This window comes from Cupressus sempervirens, chromosome 8 (assembly GCF_028749045.1).
Source record: "Cupressus sempervirens isolate cs-2001-9-10 chromosome 8, ASM2874904v1, whole genome shotgun sequence".
NCBI classification, from domain to species: domain Eukaryota; kingdom Viridiplantae; phylum Streptophyta; class Pinopsida; order Cupressales; family Cupressaceae; genus Cupressus; species Cupressus sempervirens.
The window spans coordinates 382,582,566-382,608,576 of record NC_143125.1 but is presented as its reverse complement, the minus strand read 5'-3'; the positions used below and the strand labels follow the sequence as shown (position 1 = coordinate 382,608,576).

The 26,011-nt window shown below is 36.5% G+C and overlaps 1 protein-coding gene across 2 annotated transcripts in view; it reads right to left on the bottom strand.

The window, feature by feature from the left end:
• LOC149542899 (8-amino-7-oxononanoate synthase-like) overlaps positions 1-26,011 on the bottom strand; it is a 195,827-nt gene that overhangs the window by 168,027 nt on the left and 1,789 nt on the right. The window contains exons 1-2 of one of the 2 annotated variants that reach the window (XM_089797819.1): positions 10,270-10,503; positions 10,133-10,174 (exon numbers count right to left, since the gene is read on the bottom strand). In XM_089797819.1, the coding sequence (XP_089653945.1) occupies positions 10,133-10,174; positions 10,270-10,472 (245 nt within the window). In that variant the 5' untranslated portion in view covers positions 10,473-10,503. Of the gene's footprint in view, positions 1-10,132; positions 10,175-10,269; positions 10,504-25,900; positions 26,009-26,011 lie in introns of those variants that run through there. The other variant, XM_089797818.1, reaches the window with a different exon arrangement.

The window sequence follows — 26,011 nt, the reverse complement described above, 5'->3', positions numbered from 1 at the left end:
TTAAACATGGAGACTATGTATTGATAATGACAAGGTTAATTGATGGTATCCATATCATATTTATTAATTGCCAACTTCATACCATCTTGACCATGGAATTGCTATGAAAAATGATGGTTCTTTTCAATTGATTCCCTATTAAAGTTTGGGTGCCACTATTTGTTACATCCCAATTTTTTACCCAATTTAAAATGTTCATATAGCCATTAAGGTTTCACATGAAGTCAATTGACAATTAAAAGTTGTTATAATCATATAAAATGATAAGATGGTTGATCGTTATAATTTCATATGAAGATGACATGCTAGTTAACCGTTATGATAATATTTTAAAGCTATTTCCGGAAGTTGGTTATTTATCATGAATTCATGGGAATTGAAAAGGTGGTTAGCCATTATGATTAATAACTTGTTACAGTAACATGATTTAATGATAGAGAATTTCCTTGTAGGGAGCACGTCAAAGGGGCGGAAGCATTGTCAGAAAATAATTGGGCACAAGGGCACCACCATCACTAGGCAAATAGGTATGAATCTTGAATCACCATGGCTAATGGTAACGACTAGGCAAGCAAGAGCCGCTTGGACAATATATAAAACATTTATATATTTAAACATAATCAAAATTCGTAACTTTGATGATCTATGTTGGCATCCTCATCATTGCATTATATATAAATATGCACATACATATAAATGTATGATGCCACTATGGTATTAAATTATCCAAGCTCGTCTCTATTAATATACATATACATATACATACATACATAAATACATACATATATATATATATATATATGCATATACATCAGGAGGATATGAAGATAAAATAAATTCTCCAAATTATGCACGTATATAAATATGTCTATCTTAATAGGTTGGGCAAAAAATGAGTTTGGATATAGAATTAGATCTGGTTTTGTTGAAGGATTTAAACTTGTTGGTGTAACTATTCAAGTTGTCTTTAATAGGAGGGATGTGATTTCTTAGAGTTGAGAAAGATTTCAAGATGCAATGAAGGCCCTATATAGGAAGCATTTTGGCTATTATGTGGAAGATGTCTTCAATGTACAGAAGGGATGCCATGGGAATGCAGGAGGTTGGGCAGAAATCAGTTTGAATATGAAATTAGATCTGGTTTTGCTAAGATTTTGAACTTTTTGGTGTTTTATGGAGTGGTCAGCAAGGTCAAATTTAAGCAAATGATCAAGTCTAATGTTGGTCATGTGTTCCTTGATTTTGGTTCTGAAAGACCAGCCAATTTCCCCAATATAGGGAATGCCACAAGAACAAACCAATTGATGGACATTGGACTCGAGACAAATATACCTAGGGTTTTTCATAGGAATGTGATTCTTAGATTTGAGAAAGATTTGAAGATGCATTAAAGGCCCTTTATAACAAAGATTTTGGAAATTTTGTGGGATATGCCTTCAATGTACACAAGGAAAGCCATAGGAGCGCAAGCGGGCTGGGAAGAAATGGGTTTGAATATAAAATTAGAACTGATTTTGTTGAAGATTTTGAACTTGTTGGTGTAATGTGATGACCCTTACTACGATGGCCACTAAAGAACAATACTGAACTGTGGAAATTTATCAAATACTTGGCATACACATAAAATAAAATGTAATGATTCAAACAATTCACTAGTTGAACTAGCTGTAACAAATTCAAAGGATTATGATGATGCCAACAGTATCCAGAAAGAAAGAATTTATTTCAGGGTAGATCTTATTACAGAATAACCAGCTCTTCTTGTTTCCAATAACAATCCAATTTGGAAAGAATAACAAGTCTAGTTCAAACACAAACTAGATTGCAAAAGGATAAGACGAGTTATCTATAATTTTTAATAACCAAAGAAATATCAAAAACCTGTAGTTCGAGCCTCATATGAAGTGTTGTTGGCAAATTCCTCCCTTAAAGCTGGTCTAGACTGATTCATTCCCATCTGTCAAAGAAGTTTGACCATTCTTGGATGCACATTCGACTGTAATCTGCCTCCAACCATGACCCGTAATTTATAAATCCTTGCAATCAATCAAAATTGACTTCTGAGAAGCTCTTGACAATTCAAACCTGCGATTTTTTATGATTTCCCATACTCCACGAAAAGGGTCCTAATAATATACGGAAGCTGTAGGGAAACACCAGAACCGTAATAAGAAAGTCGCAGCTTCCGCTTATTAATATTTGCTTGTTCACCGCTGATGGAGAACGGACGGAAGGATGGGTCTGGATCTTCTCAATCTGCCCCCGATCTGTTCCTCCCCCCTCTACAGTCTGCTCACACTGCGACCTTTTTATATAAATTCATATCTTCCACCGAGATGCCAATCCTGATGTGGACTAAGCCATCTGGGTGCAGGTAAGACCAGGTAACAATTCGCTTGCAAATTCAACCAAGTATGGGGAATTATTGATCACAAATGTGTTTCCAGTTCCCTTCAAGTTCCTCCAGTCCAGCAATAGTTAATTCCTTTCTCCACTGTCAACAAACCACAAAATTTAGCCTTAGGCCACAGATCTTTGCCCAGGTGAAGTGACTGTATTATCACCTCCGGTTTGCAATAATTCAGATGATATTCCACACCCTCAAAATTGCTTACCCATTGGAGTTTTCGTTCCCAAGGATAATGTGAGAATTTGCAGACCAAATGACTACAAATTGCTCCAATCTGAAATAGAAGTCGAATCCACAAAACCGCTTGTCCAAATGGGTGCCTCCTGTCCTCTATTTATTCACTTTTTTTGAGAAGTCACTGGAAGCTTCTAGAAACGTCTTTTATAATATCTTATTATAATGCACTTTATTATTAAATAACTTTATAAAATTAAATAAATAACTTTATAAAATTAAAAGTGCAATCTCAATTCAACATTAGAACATGTAGGCCCCAACTTACTGGATGTAGGATTAATTGTACTCTCCGAGAGCAAAATGCAATCATCTGGTCTCTCCAAAATCATTTGCCTACGAGAGTCGATGATAGGCAAATCTACTGTAGGGATCATGTCGCTAGAAAGGGGACATGACAGTCCGCCCTTCCTGAAATTGCTTGTCCTCAAGCAATCTCAAAGCTGGATGTTGCAAAATGGTTTCATTTTCCCAAGTGGCATCTTCAACCGGTAGATCTCTCCATTTAACCAAATATTCTCTGATCACCCTTCTGTAGAGCTATTTTTCCCTGCTTTCCAAAATGAATTCTGGCACTAAGATCAATTTCCCTTCATCATCCAAGGGAGGTAATACCGTAGAGGGTACCACATTCTGTCCTAATGTTTTTCTGAGGCGCAACACATGGAACACATTGTACACTTTTCTATTTGCTGGAAGCTCAAGCTCATAAGCCAATTCCCCTATTCGCCTAGTGATCCTAAAAGGCCCATAATACCTAGGCTTAAGCTTCTCTGACCCACTCCTTTTGAGAGTAGATTGTCGAAATGGCTGAAGCATGAGGTAAACCATGTCACCAACCTCAAAGCTCCTCTCTGTCCTCTTTTGATCTGCATACTGCTTATACTGATTTTGTGCCCGAGTTATGTTATCCCGGAGAGCATTAATAATGTCCTTACTCTCTTGAATCAAATCCCCGGCACATGGAACCCGAACATCACCTATCAACAAGTCAATAAAGCTTGGCGCATCATACCCATATAACGCTCGAAAAGGTGCCATCTGAATAGACATGTGAAAAGTGGTGTTATAACAATATTCACACAAATAAATCCATCTCACCCATGCCTTCTGCTGATCAGCCACGTAATTTCTCAAGTAGCCTTCTACCCACTTGTTCACTATTTATGTCTGTCCATCAGTCTACGGGTGATAACTAGTACTGGGTGTGAGCTCAGTGCCACATAATCGGAACACCTCCTGCCAAAAATGACTCAAGAATCTACTATCCCTGTCGCTTACAACACTTTGGGGTATCCCATGTAACCTGAAAATCTCTCTGAAGAATATCTCAGCTACCTGTAGTGCTGTGTAAGTAGTGGTGATGGGAAAGAAGTGAGCATATTTCATTAATCTATCCACCACCACATAAATGCAATCGCGTCCCTCACCCTTGGGCAACCCTGTAATAAAATCCATGGATATGCATTCCCACTTTTGATCTGGAATGGGAAGTGGCTGTAGGAGTCCTGCTGGGAAGGTGTGTTCTTGTTTATTCTGCTGACAAACAGGACACTCACGAACATACTGCAACACATCCGTCTTGAGTCCTTTCCATGTAAACCGTTCTCGCACCTGTCTATATGTTTTAAAGTACCCGGGATGACCAACTATAGGTGAATCATGAAGAGCCCTCATAATAGCCCGCTTCATCTTGGATCCTAGGACTAAAAATATCCTGTTCTTGTAAATAATCAATTCATCCACAAGTGTATACCTGGTATCAACAATTGTCCCATCAACTATCCCAGATGCCTAAGAGTCTATAGCATACTCTGCAACAATCAAATGCTTCCAATCCTCAGAGATCTCAATCATCGCACTAAGATGTGGCCTGCGTGACAAGGCGTCTGCTACCACATTTTAAGTCCCCCTAACGTATGATATATCAAAGTCGTAGGCTTGCAGCTTACTCACCCATTTCTGTTGTCTATCATTGAGATCTCTCTGTCCAAGGAAATCTCTCAAACTGTTGTGGTCAGTTTTTATACAAAACTTACCACCTACTAGATACTGCCTGAATTTAGCTAATGCATGCATGATAGTTAACATCTCCTTGTCGTAAATGCTGAATGATCTCTCTGGTCCACGAAGTTTCCTGCTCTCATATGCAATAGGGTGTTTGTCCTGCATCAAAACAGCCCAATACCATCTCCTGAGGCGTCACACTGGAGTTCAAATGGCTTTGAGAAATCAGGCAATGCTAATACCGGACATGAAGTCATGATCTCCTTAAATCTATCAAAACAACCCTGTGCCTTTGATGTCCAAACAAAGGCTCCCTTTTTAAGTAAGTCTGTCATAGGAGCCGCATGTCGTGAATATCCACAAACAAATCTGCGATAGAAGCCACATAAACCAAGGAATCCTCTTAGCTGAGTCAAGTTCTCAGGAATGGGCCACTCCACTATAGCACGGATCTTATCAGGATCCATCTGTACTCCTTCTCTACTAATAATATGACCTAAGTATAATAACTCGGTCATACCCAAATCACATTTGGACTCCTTGGCATACAAGGACTTTGCTTGCAAGGTATTCAATACTGTCTCTAAATGCTCCATATGCTCATGCCATGTCCGACTGTATACCAAGATGTCATCAAAGAAAACCAACACATACTTCCTCAACTGATGATGGAAGACCTTATTCATGGTGGACTGGAAAGTAGCTGGTGCATTGGTCAAACCGAATGGCATAACTACAAACTCAAAGTGCCCACAATGACATCTGAAAGCAGTCTTCTCTATGTCCTATTCTCTGACTCTAATCTAGTGGTAACCGGATCTCAAATCAATCTTACTAAAGTAGCATGCTCCATGTAGTTCATCTATCAGCTCATCAATCCGTGGAATAGGATATCTATTCTTAATGGTTTTCTTATTCAACATCCTGTAATCTATGCACATCCGTAGTGAACCATCTTTCTTTTTTACCAAAACTACTGAAGAAGCAAAAGGAGACTTACTAGGTCTAATGTGTCCCATTGCGAGAAGCTCCTTGATGGTTTTCTCTATTTCATCCTTGAGCCTCTTTGGATGCCTGTATGGAGTAATCATAACTGGTTTAGCACCCTCTTCTAACTCAATGATGTGCTCAATCCCTCTATCAGGTGGTGTACCAGGTGGAATATCGCTGAATACCTTACTATACTTCTTCCTCAATATCTGGATGTCTGGATGATATTCTATCCTTTGTTGTTCCTCCTTTGTGGGCATGAGAGTACACATGGCTGCCCATTCAATATCATTATGCCTCACCAATCTTTCCAATCGTCTAAGAGAAATAGTTCGGATGTCACTATTCCTGATAGCTCTCAACACATGCTGTTTCCCATCTACCTCAAACTTGATCTCCATGTCCTTGAGTCGGAAAGTGACTTCACCCAATAAACGCAACCATGTCGTACCCAAAACGATATCCAAGTCGCCCATATTGACCACATGGTAATCTGCTTTGAACTCATAATTATTCAGACGTAAAGGCATGTCTCTAACCATCCTGTCACACTTAAGAGTGTATCCATCAGCAACCTGTACTTGGAGACCCTCAAACTCCTTTGTCTTAATACCACGGCGCTCAACCAGACGTGCATCAATGAAGTTGTGCATAGCACCTGTATCAACCAATGTGATCACCTTCTGACTTGCTAGAACTCCACGTAACCTAAAGGATCCCTCCTGCTGAATACTAGACAAACGCCCCTATTGTAACTATAACTCAGGCTCCTCTTTTGGCTTTGAATTCCCTGTTTCTCCCTCAGGCTCTAAATCACTGTGATCGTCCTCATTTGCTGTACTGTCGGAATCTGATCCTTCATAATATGCCCACATAACTCTATTGGCCTTTCCCTTAGGCCTCAAAGGACAATCATGGTCCCGATCATATGGGCCTTTGCAATAGAAGCATAGTTTCTTCTTGCACAAGTCGTTTAATGCTTCTGCATCCATGGGTGTAGTGGATTTTCCTTTGGTATCAATGCTCTTCCCTTTATTTTTATCAAACTTCTTATTGTCTTTGAAAGAAGTAGTACTCCTGGAAGTGAACCTACTAGAAGGTGTTGTAAGCTCCATACTCTGTGCTTTTCTCATAGCCTCCTGAAGTGTTGGTGGGTCAAATGCCTTAATCCAACCCTTGAGGGGTTCAAACAATCCTTCTGTGAACAAGATAACCAACCGTCTCTCATACACATCCTGCACCATCACTGACAACCTTTGAAATTCACTAATATAAACCTCCAAACTGCCTGACTGTCTCAACTGTGCGAGGTCACGAAAAAAGATCTCTGGATCCTTCCTATCAAAACGCTCAACCAATCTATCCACAAAATCCTAGTAAGATGTCACCTGGTTGTGCTGCAATGTAATCATCCCGTGTGACCACCAATCATGAGCTGCTCCCTCCAAATGCAAGGTGGCGTATCTGATGACATCTATCTCTGACATAGGCCTTAATGCCAGGAATGTATCCAACTTATGAAACCATGCCTGTGCTGTCATCTGTCCACTACCATCGAAGGATGGCAAAGTGAATTTACTAGCAGCTCGTTGCAACTCATTATCATGACTTCCTCTAGGCCTCCTGTTCTGACGACTACCCCTCATATGCTCTCTCCTTTGGTTCAGGTAGTGATCAAAGTTTAGTAACTCACGCACATGGGGTGGTAATGCCTGCCATTCTGCAATAGCGGCTCTGAGATCATCTTGAAAATCCTCTGGCAAGTCATCTTCCTCTATCTCCTGGGCCTCTTCCCTAAGGAAAGTGGGACGAGTAGGTCTATTAGCTATCCATGATTTGCGCCTCGGAGCAGCCTGTGAGCCTGCCACACTTCTATTGTCATGATCAGGTGTACCTCTACCATGTTCCTGAATCCTGGGTGGAACAACTCTCTCCATTATGGTAGTCAATGCTTGTAATGACTGGGCTATTTCTTGCTGTCTGGTAGTCATGATTCTGTAGAATTCTCTGGTCTCATCGTCATCAATTCTAGGTGGACTCTGTGACTGTCTCCCACCCATAACTGTTGCTCTTCTTCGTGTATAATACTTGGGATAAGGTTGCATAAGATGTTTTACCCAACAGGATGGCAAGAACACCACTCTGATACCACTGTGATGACCCTTACTACGATGGCCACTAAAGAACAATACTGAACTGTAGAAATTTATCAAATACTTGGCATACACATAAAATAAAATGTAATGATTCAAACAATTCACCAGTTGAACTAGCTGTAACAAATTCAATGGATTATGATGATGCCAACAGTATCCAGAAAGAAAGAATTTATTTCAGGGTAGATCTTATTACAGAATAACCAGTTCTTCTTGTTTCCAATAACAATCCAATTTGGAAAGAATAACAAGTCTGGTTCAAACACAAACTAGATTGCAAAAGGATAAGACGAGTTATCTATAATTTTTAATAACCAAAGAAATATCAAAAACCTGTAGTTCGAGCCTCATATGAAGTGTTGTTGGCAAATTCCTCCCTTAAAGCTGGTCTAGACTGATTCGTTCCCATCTGTCAAAGAAGTTTGACCATTCTTGGATGCACATTCGACTGTAATCTGCCTCCAACCATGACCCGTAATTTATAAATCCTTGCCAACAATCAAAATCGACTTCTAAGAAGCTCTCGACAATTCAAACCTGGGATTTTTTATGATTTCCCATACTCCACGAAAAGGGTCCTAATAATATATGGAAGCTATAGGGAAACACCAAAACCGTAATAAGGAAGTCGCAGCTTCCGCTTATTAATATTTGCTTGTTCACAGCTGATGGAGAACGGACGGAAGGATGGGTCTGGATCTTCTCAATCTGCCCCCGATCTGTTCCTCCCCCCCCCTCTACAGTCTGCTCAGTCTGCGACCTTTTTATATAAATTCATATCTTCCACCGAGATGCCAATCCTGATGTGGACTAAGCCGTCTAGGTATAGGTAAGACCAGGTAACAATTCACTTGCAAATTTGACCAGGTATGGGGAATTATTGATCACAAATGTGTTTCCAGTTCCCTTCAAGTTCCTCCAGTCCGACAATAGTTAATTCCTTTCTCCAATGTCAACAAACCACAAAATTTGGCCTTAGGCCACAGATCTCTGCCCAGGTGAAGTGATTGTATTATCACCTCCGGTTTGCAATAATTCAGATGATATTCCACACCCTCAAAATTGCTTACCCATGGGAGTTTTCGTTTCCAAGGATAATGTGAGAATTTGCAGACCAAACTACAAATTGCTCCAATCTGAAATAGAAGTCGAATCCACAAAACCGCTTGTCCAAATGGGTGCCTCCTGTCCTCTATTTATTCACTTTTTTTGAGAAGTCACTGGAAGCTTCTAGAAACGTCTTTTATAATATCTTATTATAATGTACTTTATTATTAAATAACTTTATAAAATTAAAAGTGCAATCTCAATTCAACATTAGAACATATAGGCCCCAACTTACTGGATGTAGGATTAACTGTACTCTCCGAGAGAAAAATGCAATCATTTGGTCTCTCCAAAATCATTTGCCTACGAGAGTCAATGATAGGCAAATCTACTGTAGGGATCATATCGCTAAAAAGGGGACATGACATGTAACCATTCAAAATGAAGACTTTGTAGGTTGTGGAGAAGACTTTGTAGGTTGTGGAGATATGACAACTCTTCGTGCAATTCTTCACCACAAATGTAGAAGGCTCTTGTGGTTAGGGTTTTCATGATGCTGACTTTTTGGGAGGGGTGGTGATGAGAAGAGTGCAAGAAGAGGCTGGTGTGCATGCATTTATAGAAAACACGATGAGAAAGGTATACTTTTGGTTTTCCATAAACCCACCCATACTGACTTCAAATTGCACTCCTCTTCGCATCACTGCCCCTCCCAAAAACCCAGCATCATCAAAACCCTATCACAAAGAGCCTCTGCATTTATGATGGAAAAAGCCTATCCACTAGAGCCTTCCATGTTTGTGATGAAGAAAACATATCCACTAGAGCCTTCTGCATTTATGATAGATCATAATCAAAAATGTAAATAGGTGCTTTTGTTGAGAGATGTATTTGATGTCCATGCAGCTTGTTCATAACTGTTACGTCTTTTTAAATAGATAAATACGTCAAAAGTTTATAGAAGGATATCTTTTTTAAATAGTTAAATACATACTCTGTCAAAAGTTTATAGAAGGATATCTTTCTTTATTCCTCTTCTCTGTTAAAAATTCTAATTATTCTTTTTTTGGCTCTTCTCTAGATTAAATTGCCTGATATATTTGAAAGTTAAACTAGTTCTCTAAAAATACTAATCAGTTCCCCTTTGGCCAGTAAATTATTGCTTATGACAACACAGTTTGAGATAACAAAGGAAGTTAAGTAGTATAATGTTCTCTTGCATTCAGTAACGCTGGAGTACATTTTCCACAGGTCAATCAGAAATTGGCAGGGCTACTAAATAGCTAACCTGTCTGAGACAACAACTTTCTTCTTAAGTTTACTGCATGACCTGCAATAGTGAGACCAAACATAAGATAACCAATGGTTTTAGGAAATAATGATCTGCATGCAAACAAAGGCAGACAAATTCAGTGAAAAGCTTACAACAACTCATCAAGATGGGACATATCACAATGTCTATATACAAAAGACTCTGCTTCCCTCTGCCTCTCAGAAAGATGAATGCCATCAATAATTGATGCATGATTTAAAGCATCAGAAAAAATAGCAACTTTTTCATCTGTCGTTGGTCTACCATTGAGAGATAACAGGGAACTGATACTTCCAAGCGATGTCATCACTACCATATTTGCAGCAAACCCGGTAGTACACAGTAAAGAATCCTGAACAAAACGCACAACCCAAAATCAGCTATGTTTGATAGAAGATGTTGTAAATCATATATTGGGATGATTCAGGAATAGGGCAGCATTCAAGCTAGTTGAGGTTCATGCTTTACAAACCATCAAATAAGATTATACAAGAGATACATAACTAGCAATTATCATAAGAAGAAAAATATGTGTTTATGTGTCAGGTTATATACAAGAAGCTAAAGACAACTGTATAGTCCAAATTAACAAAGATTTGAGTTTATAACATTCTATAACAGATAAAAGGGGATTCACAATGGATGACTAAAAGCTGTAAGAAACTAAAAGAAGGATCCATAAATTCCACCATAAACACACGTTGAATAATGTGGACCAAATCTCAACCATAATATTGCCTTGCTCTGAATCTGCCAATCCTAATCCATAGAACTCAGACCAAAGATGCTATTTTCAAGAAGCATTCCATAAATCATGCTAGAGTTGAAGGGATTAAATACCAAAGCTTCAGATAACCATATCTCATCAAGCTCTAAAATTAATCACACCTTCGAAATAGCAGTTGTTTAACTATATATTCGGATCTGCAAAAGGGTCTTCCCAGTTTTATCAAGAACCATCCCCACACACAAACACATCAACTTGACCGGGCTAAAGCTAAGATATCTTATTCAACTTTTATCACCTTTCTATGAACCTGCAAATCCTAACTCATAACCATCATATTAAAGCTGCTATTGTCAAAAAGTCAATATAACCTAATTTATTTAGGGCTGAAGGGATCATCAAGTGACATACCTATCATGCTATATCCAGGGCCATGTTCCCATCTAAAACAAAATGACAAAAGGTTCTTACACAAGATGGACAACCATCCAGAGGCCTCTTTTTGCATGTTGAAAATGGAAGACTTTTATTGCTGCTCAAAGAAAATACCCCAGTATACCATTTCATAGGTGCTCTCCTCGACCCAAAACTTGGAGCTTGCGTAAAGGAAATCTTAAAATCAGCTGGATCCATTTCTAGTTGCCCGAAGAATATGGCTTAATTTTCCATATTGAGGAAGCTTTTAATTAAAAAACATGGGAGCTTCAGTGTGTGTAAACTTGAAGCCGGTTGGATTTGTAAATCTTCCTATTAGTGCCTAACAACTATCATGGTCGTCTTTGCTTCCAAAATGGAAAAGAAATCAGAGATTCAACACCTATTGTTAGTTTATGAAATATTCATAGGATACATCACAACTTCGGAAATCATTGCAAACCTAGGGAGCTGAACAATGCCCTGTCTGTGTAAACATAGATCTTGAAAACCTGCTAACCCAAAACAGCTATTCTCGAGGTGGAATGAATTGAATGGGACCAACCAACCAACTATGAAAATATCTCAACCAATCTCAGAGCCTGCTACAAGCATGGATGTTTGACAAGGGTGTGCCACAAGCATGAGAAACCCCATCATAAACAGCCAAAATGGAACAAGGAAAGACCAAGCTAAATAACAATGAACGAAACTCAATTAGATCCATCAGTGAAATAGCATCAGCAGACAAAACTAGCAGCTAATACAAGGGGATAAGGGTTCCAGAAAGCATGCATAACAGACAGGAAAGACAGCAACATTACAACCTGTGATGATCACTTGTGGTCAAGCCAGAAAATAAGGACAACTCTCATGTAATCCAGGAACTTCCTTCAAACAATTTTATTTATCCATTGACATAGACTTCTGATTATGGTGTTACAGTGTAAATGTTAATATGGAAGGTGTATTTGTTATTGTTCCAAGGAAACATAGATAGAGTTCACTACTATACCCAATACAAATGGAAGATTATCTTAATTCCCTCACTCATAATATTAGCCTTATCGGATATACCAACAAGAACATATTTATCAATTTATTCTTAATCTCTTATAACAATATGGTCTTATTTTCTCTGGTGTCTATGTGACTGTTTATTGTTTTCAATTATATTGGATTAATGGATATCTATGTGTTGCTGACTTCAAAGGCTACTGCTCAACAAATGATCGATGATTGATATCTCTTTCTCAGTATGCCACTTCTCATAAATTCAAGGACTGTTTGTTCTGTAAGTATGCAGACCAAGGGTCCAGATACGTTGATGAATGTGTTTTGATTACTGTTCTTCATCCTCCCTTTTTCAGACACTAGTTGGATGAATCTCAGCCTTTCATTTTACTTAGTTATGATTCATTCGCTGAGTGGAATGCTGACTGGTCTGTCCACCTATTGATCTAATCACTGTTTTGTCTTTTTATTCTGAACGGTGCTAGCATGGTATATAATTCTTTCGTTGTTGTCTTATCTTTCTCAGTCGTCAATTTGTTATGGAATCATGCCCACTTGTCTTTGTCCATGGTTTGTTTATTTGCCAATTCTCCTTCCTATGTCAAGTCAGCACTGGTAACTGTTTGTCTTTATTATTTTCTCCTTGCCTCTGATGTATGTGATCGTTGGCGCTATGAACGTCATTTTTTTCTTTCCTCTTACCCACTGTTGTATCTGACTGTTTCTCTTCCTTTTCTGCTGACAGGACTGTCTATTTAGCATTGCCACCTATAATCTTCCCCTAATAGGGTGCGAATGGTCTGCCCTCCAACTATTAATCTGAATCTCCCATTTTCTGTGATATATTCATTGGTCCTTCTCCATACTCTATATATATATCACTTTCCTGACCAGTCTTGACTATTCTTAGAGTCGCATATAATTAAAAATTAAAATTGTCAATAGGCCCTTGGTCTACTGGTGAAGTTGAATGGCTCACAAAGAGCCAATTAGGGATCAAGTCTTGCTGAGTGCAAGGCCCGAAGACATCATAAGGGATGAGACCGGAATTGTGCCCTGGGCGAATTTGGCAGCATGGATGCTTTTTAGTCCTTGGCTCTTAGCCAAAGAGGTTTCAGGCACGCGTGGACCCATATCTGGTACCTAAAACTTGTTTGTGGATGACCTCCATCGAAAAAAAATTAAAATTAAAATTAAAATCAAATATGCAATTGTATTAACATATAATTATATTATAACATATAAATATCTATCTATAATATTTTGATTATTGATTAATATTAGTATTCCTAATTGCATCACTCATATATATATATATATATATATATATATTTATTTATTTATTAATAATATTATTTAATAACATTTTCTTTTAGTATTATAATAATTCAAAGATCATTATATATTTGATGTTCTAATGTATTAATGTAATATATTATATTATTATTATATTAATGATTTATGCAATTATATTATTATGTTCATTATTTAATATTTATTTATATCTTTTCATTCTCTTATTATTTCAATTATATAATTTATTCTTACAAATATTATTTATCAACTTATTTCTTAAATTCTAATGTAGGAAAGTGGGGGACATGACAGTCCACCCTTCCTCGGATTGCTTGTCCTCAAGCAATTCAAACCTTCCAATGAGAGTGTTGGCATACAATGCTGATATCCAATCAAAATGTATTTTTTATAGATCTATTTATATTTTAATATATTATTTCTTTATTATTAAATAAATTAATTTTTTGTGTTTTCATTATATCAAATTATCAGTTTGACAATAATATATTTTATACTTAAGTATGCTTATAATATTTATTTATTAAATTCATCTTTATAATGGGGGACACTACAATCGGCCCTTCCTCAAATTGCTTGTCCTCAAACAATTGGATCTTCATGCAACTTTGATCTTGAAATGACAATTTCAACTAAGGCAGGGGTCCCATGGAGGGGACTTGGGCTCTATATTTAAGGAGCTAGAGGTCCAATGATTATTTTTCGAGGAGACTAAAGCTTAATTTTGAATCTTTTCCTATTAACTAGGAGTTCCTACATTTTAGTTGAGCAGATGAAAACAGGGTGGGGCTGGAAATAGCCCCACCAACTTAGGGAAGAATTATGCCACTTAGCAAGAACCTACCCTTCATTTTCCCTCCAAAGTGAAATAATCCGGCCAAAAAATCTAAAAAGAACAATTTATATTATCATAAATTTAAAATTTTAAGCTGATTTCATTTTCAAATTCATTGGACCACCCGCTTCCTTGAATTTAGAAGCTAATTTTTTAAAGCAGATTTATATTTAAAATTCATGGGACTACTCCCCTTTAAATGATCCTAAAAAAGCTCAACGGCACCCACTCTATTTTTAAGAAAGCGTGTGCCCATAGGACCCCAGCCTAAGGTCAGAAGTATAATATATTAATAAAGAGAAATTTATTAACTTGAAAATATTTCATCATACTATTTAATAAAAAAATCTTTAAAAACAATTCAAAAGGTAAAACTTATCTTGATTTACTGTAGCAATATCTAGCTTCTATTTAATCATTGCCTCCTTCCATGATGAGTCTCGATGAGTTATCCTTAAATCCTTAAGAGAGACATTATCTATTCCCAAACCTTATGGATACCCTTTTTGGAAGCATTCTTCCTTTATAATTTATGGTAAAGCCTTTATGGATATCCCTTTAGGATTATTCATCTCTATTTAATCCTTAGGAGAGAACTTATCTCATCCTAGGCCTCTAAAGATGTAATTTATGCTTCATAGTGGGGTGCCCTAGTGGTTCCCCCATAACTGGGAACGAGACAATCATTTGGAGATCCAAAATGTGAAAACATACACAAAATATAGACATGAGTGCATAAAGACGCGAAGTAAACACATTAATGCATGAAGACACAATGTAGACACAGAGCATACACATTCTAAAAGCTTTGCTAAATTCCTTCCTATAATTTGAAATAAGCCAAGATCAAGGAGATGTTTCACTAAATTCAATTATTTCCAATATTCTTAACCATACACTTTTAGATTATTGTCTCTACTACCCGAGTTGGTGGTGACTAGCTTCTTGTCTGATAAACCTGCATCATATATATAAGTACTCCAAAACATGTGTTAAAATATTATTCAATCTTGTAAGGTATTCAAATATAAGATCCTAATTCCCAATTTAATGTCTTTATTAAGGAGAGGTTATGATTAGATGCTTAGTTCCTAGGGGAGTGCTTCCTAAGGCTCTAATAAATAGAATAGCTCTCCACTTAGCAGCATTTCCTCATTTACTTCCTCTCATTAAGACCTTATGGATAATCAATCTTGATATATCCACCCTTCCTAGGAGAGAATTTATTCTAATCCTAGGCCTTATGGATACCCGCTTTGGGTGTATCCTTCCTTAAATACATGTGTTTTTTTTATCCTTAACAATATATACTGGTTATCAGAGAATACTCGATTCTCTACCTCACTTCCTTAAGAATATTCAATTACAAAATATCTTGCAAAGTCCTTCGAAGAGGTTAGCTCTCTGCCTTAATTCCCTCTAGGACATAATGCATTTTTTTGCCCTCTTATTAGTAGTTACTTGGCTTAGTTTATATCTTCTTTCTATTGATCTCAAAAAATTCAATATTCTAGAAGAATTTATCATTAATTGTAAGAAATCACTAAATCACTCTTGTATGTTTTGATCGTGTTATTATATAATCTTATACTGATATCCTTGCTATGTCCTTTTTTAGTTCCATATGAATATTGCTGAATTGGATAGTTGAGATGGTATATATTCTTGCAAAGTGAGGGAGGTGTAATAGGTTGGTTTTCTGAGTCGTTCTCTACAGAGTTGTTCATCCCTATGACATGATTGTTGGATTATTCCATTGTTTCTAGCATGGTGGCATGATGATTGTGTCAATTGGGCAATTATTATCCCCTTCATTGGCACATGTATTATAAAAGCTAGTTAGAGACATCAGAGACACCACACAGGTCTTCACTTAGGACCTGGATGGAGCATTCACATGGGTGGTTATAGATCAAGGAGTTGGGAGTTGCAATCCTTTCTTGATAGAGATTGGTATATTGTTGAGCTTTCACCACCTCTTGATATCACAGGTGTATGTAATTACAGTTGGGGTGAGTTACTAAATTAGATAGAGCCAATTTCCTTTTATGATAGCAAAGCATGGCAGGTTACTACGATTGAGTATTCATCTGAGACGTTTTGGGATCTTTGCATTCAACTAACTAGTGTTTGGGTTCATGTTGCATTGCTTCACAATTCTGGGGTTATAGATTTTTACACCAGTGTAGTGCAACAATTGGACAAAGCATCAACTTTGAGGCAGATTTGGGATATAGACATTTGATTCCAACATGCAAATGTGGATTGTTGTGTTATTAACTGTTTTGCTGTTTTGCCTTACTCCCGTGGGCTAACCAAGTATCCTTTGGGAGCAATTCAATTTTTGGTCAAGGCACTTTCAATTGTTGGCAAATTGGGTTGTTTCGCCATGATTTTTGGACAATTACTATTTTAGTAAGTCAGCAGGCTCAATAGTTTTGGCATTTCAAGGTTAAATTAGGAGCATCCCGCCGAGACCTTTCCAACAAGCTATCACACATGCATATTTGAGTCCATCTGATCAAAGATTTTAATGCCTAAAGATTGAATTGATTAATTAGTAAAGTGACTAAAAATTAAGTTCACACTATTAAATGTCACTTATTATTTTGGGAACATTATTTTCTTAGTGGGAAAAAGTATTATTTTAAAAAACAAAATAAGGAAACAGAGATGGGAATATGAAGAGTCACCTATTTGGGTTTAAAAGAAGGAAAAGGAGCTCATTTCAGCATGCTTGGTTTTGTAATTGGGATTTCATTTTCTCTCTTGGAGGGCTTTTTGGGAAGCTTTCAGCTAGTTTGAGGATAGAAACCCTCGAGCTCGGAGGCCATGGACAAAAACCTATTGTCTTGTTGGAGATATCACACAGGTATCTCACTTGTGCTTAAACATTTCTTTTCATATTACCAATATGCTTGTATTTTTGTGTTTAAGATGGGTTATTCCATTGTTTGTTGTGGGATTGTAAAGCAATATTATTTTTGGAACACATATTTTCAATTGGATATTGGTATTTGCTGAATGAATGAAAAAATTTTACATACAAATCTGTTGTTAAATTTTTGTATTGTGTTTTGAGAAAAAATGCAAAAAATGCCTAGCTAAGGATATTACATAAAAGAGGTTTAAAAAGGAACAAAAGAGAAGAAAGACAAAAAGACAAGAGTCGGAAAATGAAGTCACAAAAACAAACAAAGGGAAGCTCATTTGGGTTATGCTTGGTTTATGATTTGATTTTTGTTCTCTTGGAGAATAGGGAAGCTTCAGCTTTCAGTGGGTTTGACAACAAAAACCCTTGAGCTTGGAGGCAATGGAAGGAGACCCATTGTCAGTTGGAGAGATCATGCAAGTGTCTCACTCAGTAATTCTCGTATCTAATCTTGTTGTAAGTTTTGTCACTACAATTGGATCTTTGTCATTTCAAACGAAAAGGGGAAAGAGTAATCAAACATACAAGAAAATAGACATGTCTAAAGTTCAATGCTACAAGAGTGATAAATTTGGACACACTCACAAATACTGTCCAGAAAGAAAGAAAATTCAAGCTTCCCTATCTGAAGTCAAGGAAGAAAACTCACTATTATTTTAGCCTTATCAAGTGACCAAAACACTAACAAGAATACTTGGATAATAGATAGTGTAGCATCTCAACAAATAATTGGACTTAGAAACCAATTCGAGACCTTTGAAGGTCACTCAACTGAAGAAGTTACAATAGGGGATAACTCCACCTATTCAATGAAAGGAATCGGGACTTGTTCAATACAATTCAAAACCCAAGTTACTCTGCAACTAAAAGATGTACTATATGTACATGGCATCAAAAGGAATTTGGTCTCCATTTCTAGTCTAGCAGACCAAGGATATCGTGTTGCCTTTCAAGAAGATAATGTTCTATCTTGACCCAAGAATTCCAATATTAAGAATGCCATCACTATAGGTTTTAGAGATGGTAGTCTATACAAACTTTGCAACTCTCAAAACCTAGCTTTAAATCATGAAGTCTCCAACTCAAATGAAATTTGGCACAGAAGGCTAGGCCATCTCCATTTTCGTGCCCTACCCTTTATAGAAAAGATCGTTACTAGCATACCTAGTCTAAAATCTGATCATATTGGAACTTCCAAGGGATGTGCTTTAGAAAATAATACCAAAGGATTCTTTCCACACAATGAACATAAATCAAAAATTGTGCTCGTAACTTATTCACACTAACTTGTGTGGTCCTATGTCAACACTGTCATTGGGGGGTTTTTGGTACTATGTAACCTTTATTGATGACTACTACAGAAAAAACTAGATCTATTTCCTAAAACTCAAAAACTCAAAATGAACTTTTATTAAAACTCAAAGAGTTCAAAGCACTAGTTGAAAATCAAACTGGAAAGAAGTTAAGACCCTAAGATCTAACAATGGGGGTGAATACATCTTTTAAAACTTTAAAGAATTATGCATCTCTATTGAGATTAAGAGTATACAATACCTTATAATCTGCAATAGAATGGAGTAGCAAAAATGAAAAACAGAACCATCATTGAAGCCGCTAAAGCCATGATGCATGATCAAAATCTTTACATACCATTCTGGGTTGAAGCCTCAAACACAAAAGTGTACATCCAAAACAAATGTCCTCATTCAATCTTGGAAAACGTGACACCTTAAGAAGCCTTCTTAGGAGTCAGACCAAACGTAAGTCACTTAAGAACTTTTGGCTATCTTGTTATGTATTCACATCCCCAAAAAAAAGAGGTTCAAATTAGATCCATCAAGAAGGAAAGGCATATTTGTTGGCTACAGTGAGACCTCTGAAGGCTACAGGATATATATTCTAGGGCAAAGGACAATTGGAATCAGCAAGGATGTTAACTTTGAAGATGTTGCATCTAAACTTTCTAAGAAAATTGAAGAATCAAATGATGATTCAACTACTGAACTAGACGACAACCCAACTATAGAAATTTATAGGGAGAATTGTTCAAAAGATCATAAATCTATATCATTTAATCTTGAAAATACTGAAATCCCAAACAACAAGAAAAGACCACAATGGGAAAGGAAGATGATTGAAGAAAATAATGTAGCCCCTAAAGAAATCTTTAGAGAAAGTAAGAAAACAAGAAACATTTCATGCTATGTTGCACTTGTAAGTGAGCTCTCAAAATCCGACCCACCAAATGTTAAAGAGACCCTAACATCACAAGCATGGAAAGATGCAATGATTGAGGAATATCAGTCTATATTGAAAAATGATGTTTGGGACATCATACCTAGACCTAAGAATAAATCAGTTGTCTCCTCTAGATGGCTATTCAAAATTAACCATGCACCAAATGGAAGTATTGAAAAATATAAGGCTAGATTTATTGCTAGAGGGTTCTCTTAGAAGGCTGGAATTGACTATGAAGAAACATTTTCTCCTATTGCATGATATACCTCCATAAGAACTATAATTGTCATTCTAGCATCTAAAGGATGAAAGATATATCAAATGGCCATAAATATCACATGCTTAAATGATGTTATTGATGAAGAAGTATACCTAGAACAACTCGAAGGTTTTGACATCCATGACAAAAACACTCATGTATGTAAATTGAAAAAAGCTCTTTATGGTCTTAAACAAGCCCCCAGGGCATTGTACGAAAGGATAGATAGTTATCTCATCAAACTAGGCTACTCCAAAAATGAAGCAGATCCAAATATATAATTCAAAGTATCAGGTAATGACATGATCATTCTTGTGCTCTATGTAGACGATTCACTAATAACAATGAAGAACATCTCCTTACAAAATGTAAACAAGATATTGCATCTAAATTTGAGATGAAAGATCTAGGTCTTCTACACTATTTTTTGGGATTAGAAGTATGGCAAAAGAACTATATTTTTCTAAATCAAGGGAAATATACTATTGACATGCTGAACAAATTCAAAATGGACTACAAACCATTATCTACACCAATAGAAACAAACCTTTATTAGCTTAGAAGTGGACTGAATCCAAACTTGCAAATCCCACACACTACAAACAAATAATTGGGTCATTAATGTATTTGGTGAACACTCATCCTGACATCTATTATGCAACAAATGCATTGAGTCAATTCATGTGTGAACCAAATAAAATTCACCTCATGGCTACCAAACACATCTTAAGATATCTGCGTGAAACCATTGGATTCAGGTTGAAGTATGTCCAAGTTGAAAAACAACTACAAGGGTATTCAGCCTCAAACTGGGCAGGCACTTATGTTGATCGTAAAAGCACTACAGGATGTTTTTTCAGTCTAGGATCAGCTACGATATCTTGGTTTAGCAAAAAGCAATCCGCAATGGCAAAAACTTCAAATGAAGAAGAATACATACAGTAGCCTCAATGGGAGCCTGAGAAGCAGTTTAGGAAAGGAATATATTGTATGACTATTTGGAAAATCCTTAAACCCTACTGCATAAAGCTATCAATAAATCCAATTTTCCACAACCGGTCAAAGCACATGGAAATTCCCTATCACTACATTAGAGACATGGTAGATAGGCATGTATCAAGTTGGTATACATCAACACTGATGAGCAAACTACCGATATATTTACCAAACCCCTCTCAAAAAACAAAAGTGGACATTTTAGAGGCAAACTTGGTATAATTAAAATGTGATTGTAACTCCTCAAATTGAATCTCAGTTATATTTAATTGTAATTTATATATATTCATTTAAATTTTGATGTTAAAGAGTTGCTTATGTCGTAAAAGGTGACAATCTTTCATTAATGTACTTGTGAGGTCACTATTGTAAGGTGGTGATCTTATCAATAACTTGACCTATTATCATGACATACCACATTAACTTGTTGTCCTAGAGTGTCGGAAGTCGTGATAACGAATGCATCATGAGAAGACTATATTAAATTATTGTCCCAGAGTGTCGTAGATCATGATACTTGTCATTATAGAGATCGTGGCATTCTAATTAATTGTTATCTGATAGACTAAATTAAGTTGTTGTCCTGAAGTACCGGAAACCAGATAACTTATTCTCTTGATAGACATCACAAATCTGATGTCAATACACATATCAAGAGAATATTACTATAGTGAGGAAATATTGAAGATTCAATCCTCCCTCACTAAGAGGTAGTGTTAAAGTTGTATCTTCAATCGAATTGAAGCATGTGGTAAATCAGAATAGTATATATACATATACTTGCACATACATACATACATACATACATACATACATACATACATACATACATATATATACTTATATTTAATGTGAAACATGTCCAAGGGGTTTAGCTTAGTTGGTTTAAGCAATGAGCTCTCATTGTGGAGACCCTGGTTCAAATCCCAAGAGGGACATCTTTGCGGAATTCTAAGTTGTGACTATTGGTTGTATTTGTCTCATTGTAAAAGGTGGATTCGAAGTTGTGACTCTTGGTCTTCCAAATGTGGTTGCTCGGAAGGAGCTTGAAAAAGTTTGTAATTCTCATGTTGTTGCTTAAATGAGCACAAGATTTGTAAACGATTTCAATATAAATGTGAAACATGATTTACTTAACATAGAATAGATCTCATAACATTATTATTAGAGTGCCTTATATATTATCGGACTCTCCATATAATTATCGTGGCATCATAACCGTCGATCATCATATTATCGTGGACTTGTTTTGACCATCAAACCTTATACTTTCGTGCCTTGTTAATAATCAGACTGTTGAAACGGCGGTTCTAGAGTTGACTATTCCATGTCCACGAAGGGACATAACCCTACGTGGTACTCATGTCCTTATGTGGGCATGGCTCTTCGTGGTCATATATATATATATATATATATATATATATATATATATATATATATATATATATTGATTACATTCGCTGTGAGAGAACATTATTAAGATGCGGCATGACCAGTATCAACAGCAACGAAATATTTAATTATAATCTGCATTCAATCTATAAGTATAACCTTGCATTAAATCACAATTTTGCTTGAAGATTATCATATCAATTTTGATATCAAGTTTTGAGTATTTGATATAGTTATAAACAGTCAAAGTATATAGCAGATTAGAACATATAAGTGCTATATATCAGAACCTCGGTCAAAGAACATTGCATCACCCATTCTGTTATTCTATCAGAGATCTTAAATAACTTTTCAAAAGACATCTTGTTGATCTAATACAGAAAAAGTCTTGGCAAGTAAGCTTTAGAACACAAGTAGTCACTCTTCTAAACCACCAATAAAAAGCAACGTAAATCCCAAAGAAATGTGTTCCAAACTCGCACACTGCACAACAAATGAGGTAAGAGTCAACAAAATGGCCCATAACATGCTAGACTGTCGTCACATAAGGAGCTGCCCCTATGAATACCAAAAAGAGGTTCAAATTATCTTTGTTTATCTGCTAGTTTTTGTTTCTGTTAAAAATGCTTATATGACTTCATATTTTATCTTACTCTTTTTTGGTCCCCCTTTCAGAATCACCCTGTAGGATTGGCATTCCTCTTATTCAAAGGGTTTTTTAAACACAAAACTTTTTTATATCAAATTATAAGAATCGATTTTATTGAAAAGGTGGTTGAAAGCATAACATCTCTTTTGTAATTTTATTTTTATCAAGTTTTGTTCTTAGATTTATATTTATGGTTGAAACCTATGCTCCACGGGGACGCGTCCCCTGCCTCTGTACCCTAGTACCCGTACCGGGTACGAAACGGGGACGCGGGTACGGATTTTGGCCGTACCCTGCGACGTCCCTTTTTTGAAAAATTCAGAAACGTCCCCGAAACGGCCAATTTTTTTGGGCAGGAAACTTGGGGACGGCCAGCAGTATCGGGGACAGTTTTGCCGTCCCCTATCCGTCCCCGAAACTGCTGGCCGTCCCCTTTTTTCCAGTCAATCTGGAAAAGGCAAACCATCCCCAAAAAAACATTTTTTCCTAATTTTTGTTGTTCGTGTGGCCCCTAGTCATCTTAAAGACATAATAACAATATGCAACCTATATTTGGTCCATTAAAATACTAACTCTTCTACTCATTTTTCGATTTAACATACTTGCTAAGAGGAAGGAAAAAAACATAAGAGCAGTAGCAGCAATGAGCAAAGATTGTGTTTAGTGAGGCAAGACTGCTTTCGGTATTTACTATTTACTAACAATTTTAGTTGGACTTCTCTTTATTTCATTCTGATTTCAGCATGATACTTGAAGCCTTTAGGCATTTTAATTTTTGCTATATATGTATGTGATATTGTTATAATGGAAGCACTTAGTATTTGCCATTTGATAATATTCCATGTATTTATCTTCTAAAATGTCTATGGTGAATGGTTTATCAATGTTATGATATACATATTTGAATTTTGTCTCTATATTAAAAAAAATCCCCTATGTTTTTAATTGCCGTCCCCTGATGTCCCGTCCCCTAAATTTTGGCTTCGACCCGTACCCGTACCGGAAACACGTCCCCGTCCCCTAAAACGTTCCCGTCCCGGAAACTCCGTGGAACATAGGTTGAAACTGAAAAGATTTCTGTGGTAATTGTGGTGGCATAGTCAACAATATAGCCCCTTGAAAAACTAAAAATTAGCTGTCAGGTACTTTGGGAGCAAATCTCTACTAACTTAAGAATAATTCTACTACAAATATCTCCAGCTTTTAAAGAAAAATTGATCAAATGTCTACTTGCATTTAGTTAAACTTAAAAGATTTCAAGTATTATAACTAGTTGCTCTACTAACAGATAGAAAATATATTGTTATGTCCCCATCTTTTTAGCATCTCAATGAGGTGCTTAGCCTTTACATTCTCCGAAGGCTAAGTGGCAAAATAAAAAAAATTGATTAAATTAATTTCTTATAAAGTCATTAAATAAATTAAAATTAAAATGTGACTTTATATTTGATTAATTTAATTAAAAGTGACTAATGTTAAATAAATTAATTAAAAGAATCTTCTAGAAGAAGGTATTATATATTATTTTATTTCTTTCAGAAGGAGGTCCATCTATTGGAGGAAAACAATAAATAGGGAGGGCAGCCTCATTGTTGAGCATCGAATGTGTCGTCATCTACTCTTCCGGATAACTTGTGGAGCCAAGGGTTTCTGCAGGTGCTACATTGATCATTGGGAACGAACACTCCCATTGATTTGCATAGATGAGGTGGTGCAATATCTTCCGAAGGGTTGCGCTTGTTACAGAAGACAAATTAGTCTTTTCATTGTGCCAAATTTGTGGCCTAGGGCCAGATTTGTGGAGTAAGATTGAAGGAATAAATTGGATATTGCTACAATAACGACGCTACAATAATGGTGCTACAATAACTTGGCTAGAGTATTGTTGCTACAATGTTGTCACTATAGTGATTTACTATAGTGATTTGCATAGTGACTTGCTACAATGACTCGCTACTATAAAATTCAGATTTTTGGAGCAATTCTAGGTTTCTATCTATCACAGTTTGCATTGTTTGAGAGTAGATATTTAGGGCAGTGGTAGGGTTTTTTTCAAATCTGTTGTGGAGAGATTGCAGACTGATTTATATCAGAATTTCATTTCAGGAGTTGCCAAAGGGAATTAGAATATCATTTAAATCATAGGATGCATTGCCTTAAGTCTCATTGTTGAAGATGCATATTTTCTCATTTGTAGCCAATGTTTATATGTTCCAATAAAATACAAAAAATAATATTTACATCACCATTAGTCATTTGGAGTTAGCATTTAGGAACAATCAGCATTCAGATCAGGGTTATATTCCTTGTGATATTGCTATCAGGATTTAACTGTGTAGTTTTTGAGTCAAACTCATTGACCCATATTTCATGAGTAGTGATTCAACATGAATCCATCTCTCATGAGAGTAAATGGAACACTTAGCACTCATTGGATCTAGGTGATGCTCACAGAGGTGAAGACTACGAAGTTTTCTCCATTGTAAAACCCACTCTGCTTGCAACCCCATTTGCAAAACCTTCACCAAGTGTTGTGCCTTGTGAACCATTCATTAGAAAGCCCCTTAAGCTCATCAAGTGAAAAGTAGGAGATAATTTCCATAGCAAGTCAAATTGTGATATTGCTATCATGAATTAAGTGTGTAGTTTTTGAGTCAAGCTCATTAACCCATATTTCATGAGTGGTGATTCAACATGAACCCATCTCTATGAGAATAAATGGAACACATAGCACTCATTGGATCTAGGTGATGCTCATAGAGGTGAAGGACCGTGACTTCCCTAGAGGTCACCCATCCCAGTACTGCTCCAGCTTGAGCGCGCTTAACTATGGAGTTTCCTCCATGGTTAAACTCACTCTACTTGTTATATTCCTTGCTTGCAAAGTGTTTGACAAAATGTCAAACAACTGAATTATTAAAGAATTTGGTATTTGTTGAAGTTATAACCGGTTGGGGTTATTACACATACGCACCTCTTTCTTCTTCAATTCTGCTAATGCTGATTCCAGTAATCTATGATGATAAGTGTATCCACAAATGAGGGCAGAACCCCTTGGACCCATCCCATATTCTTGAGCAGCCTG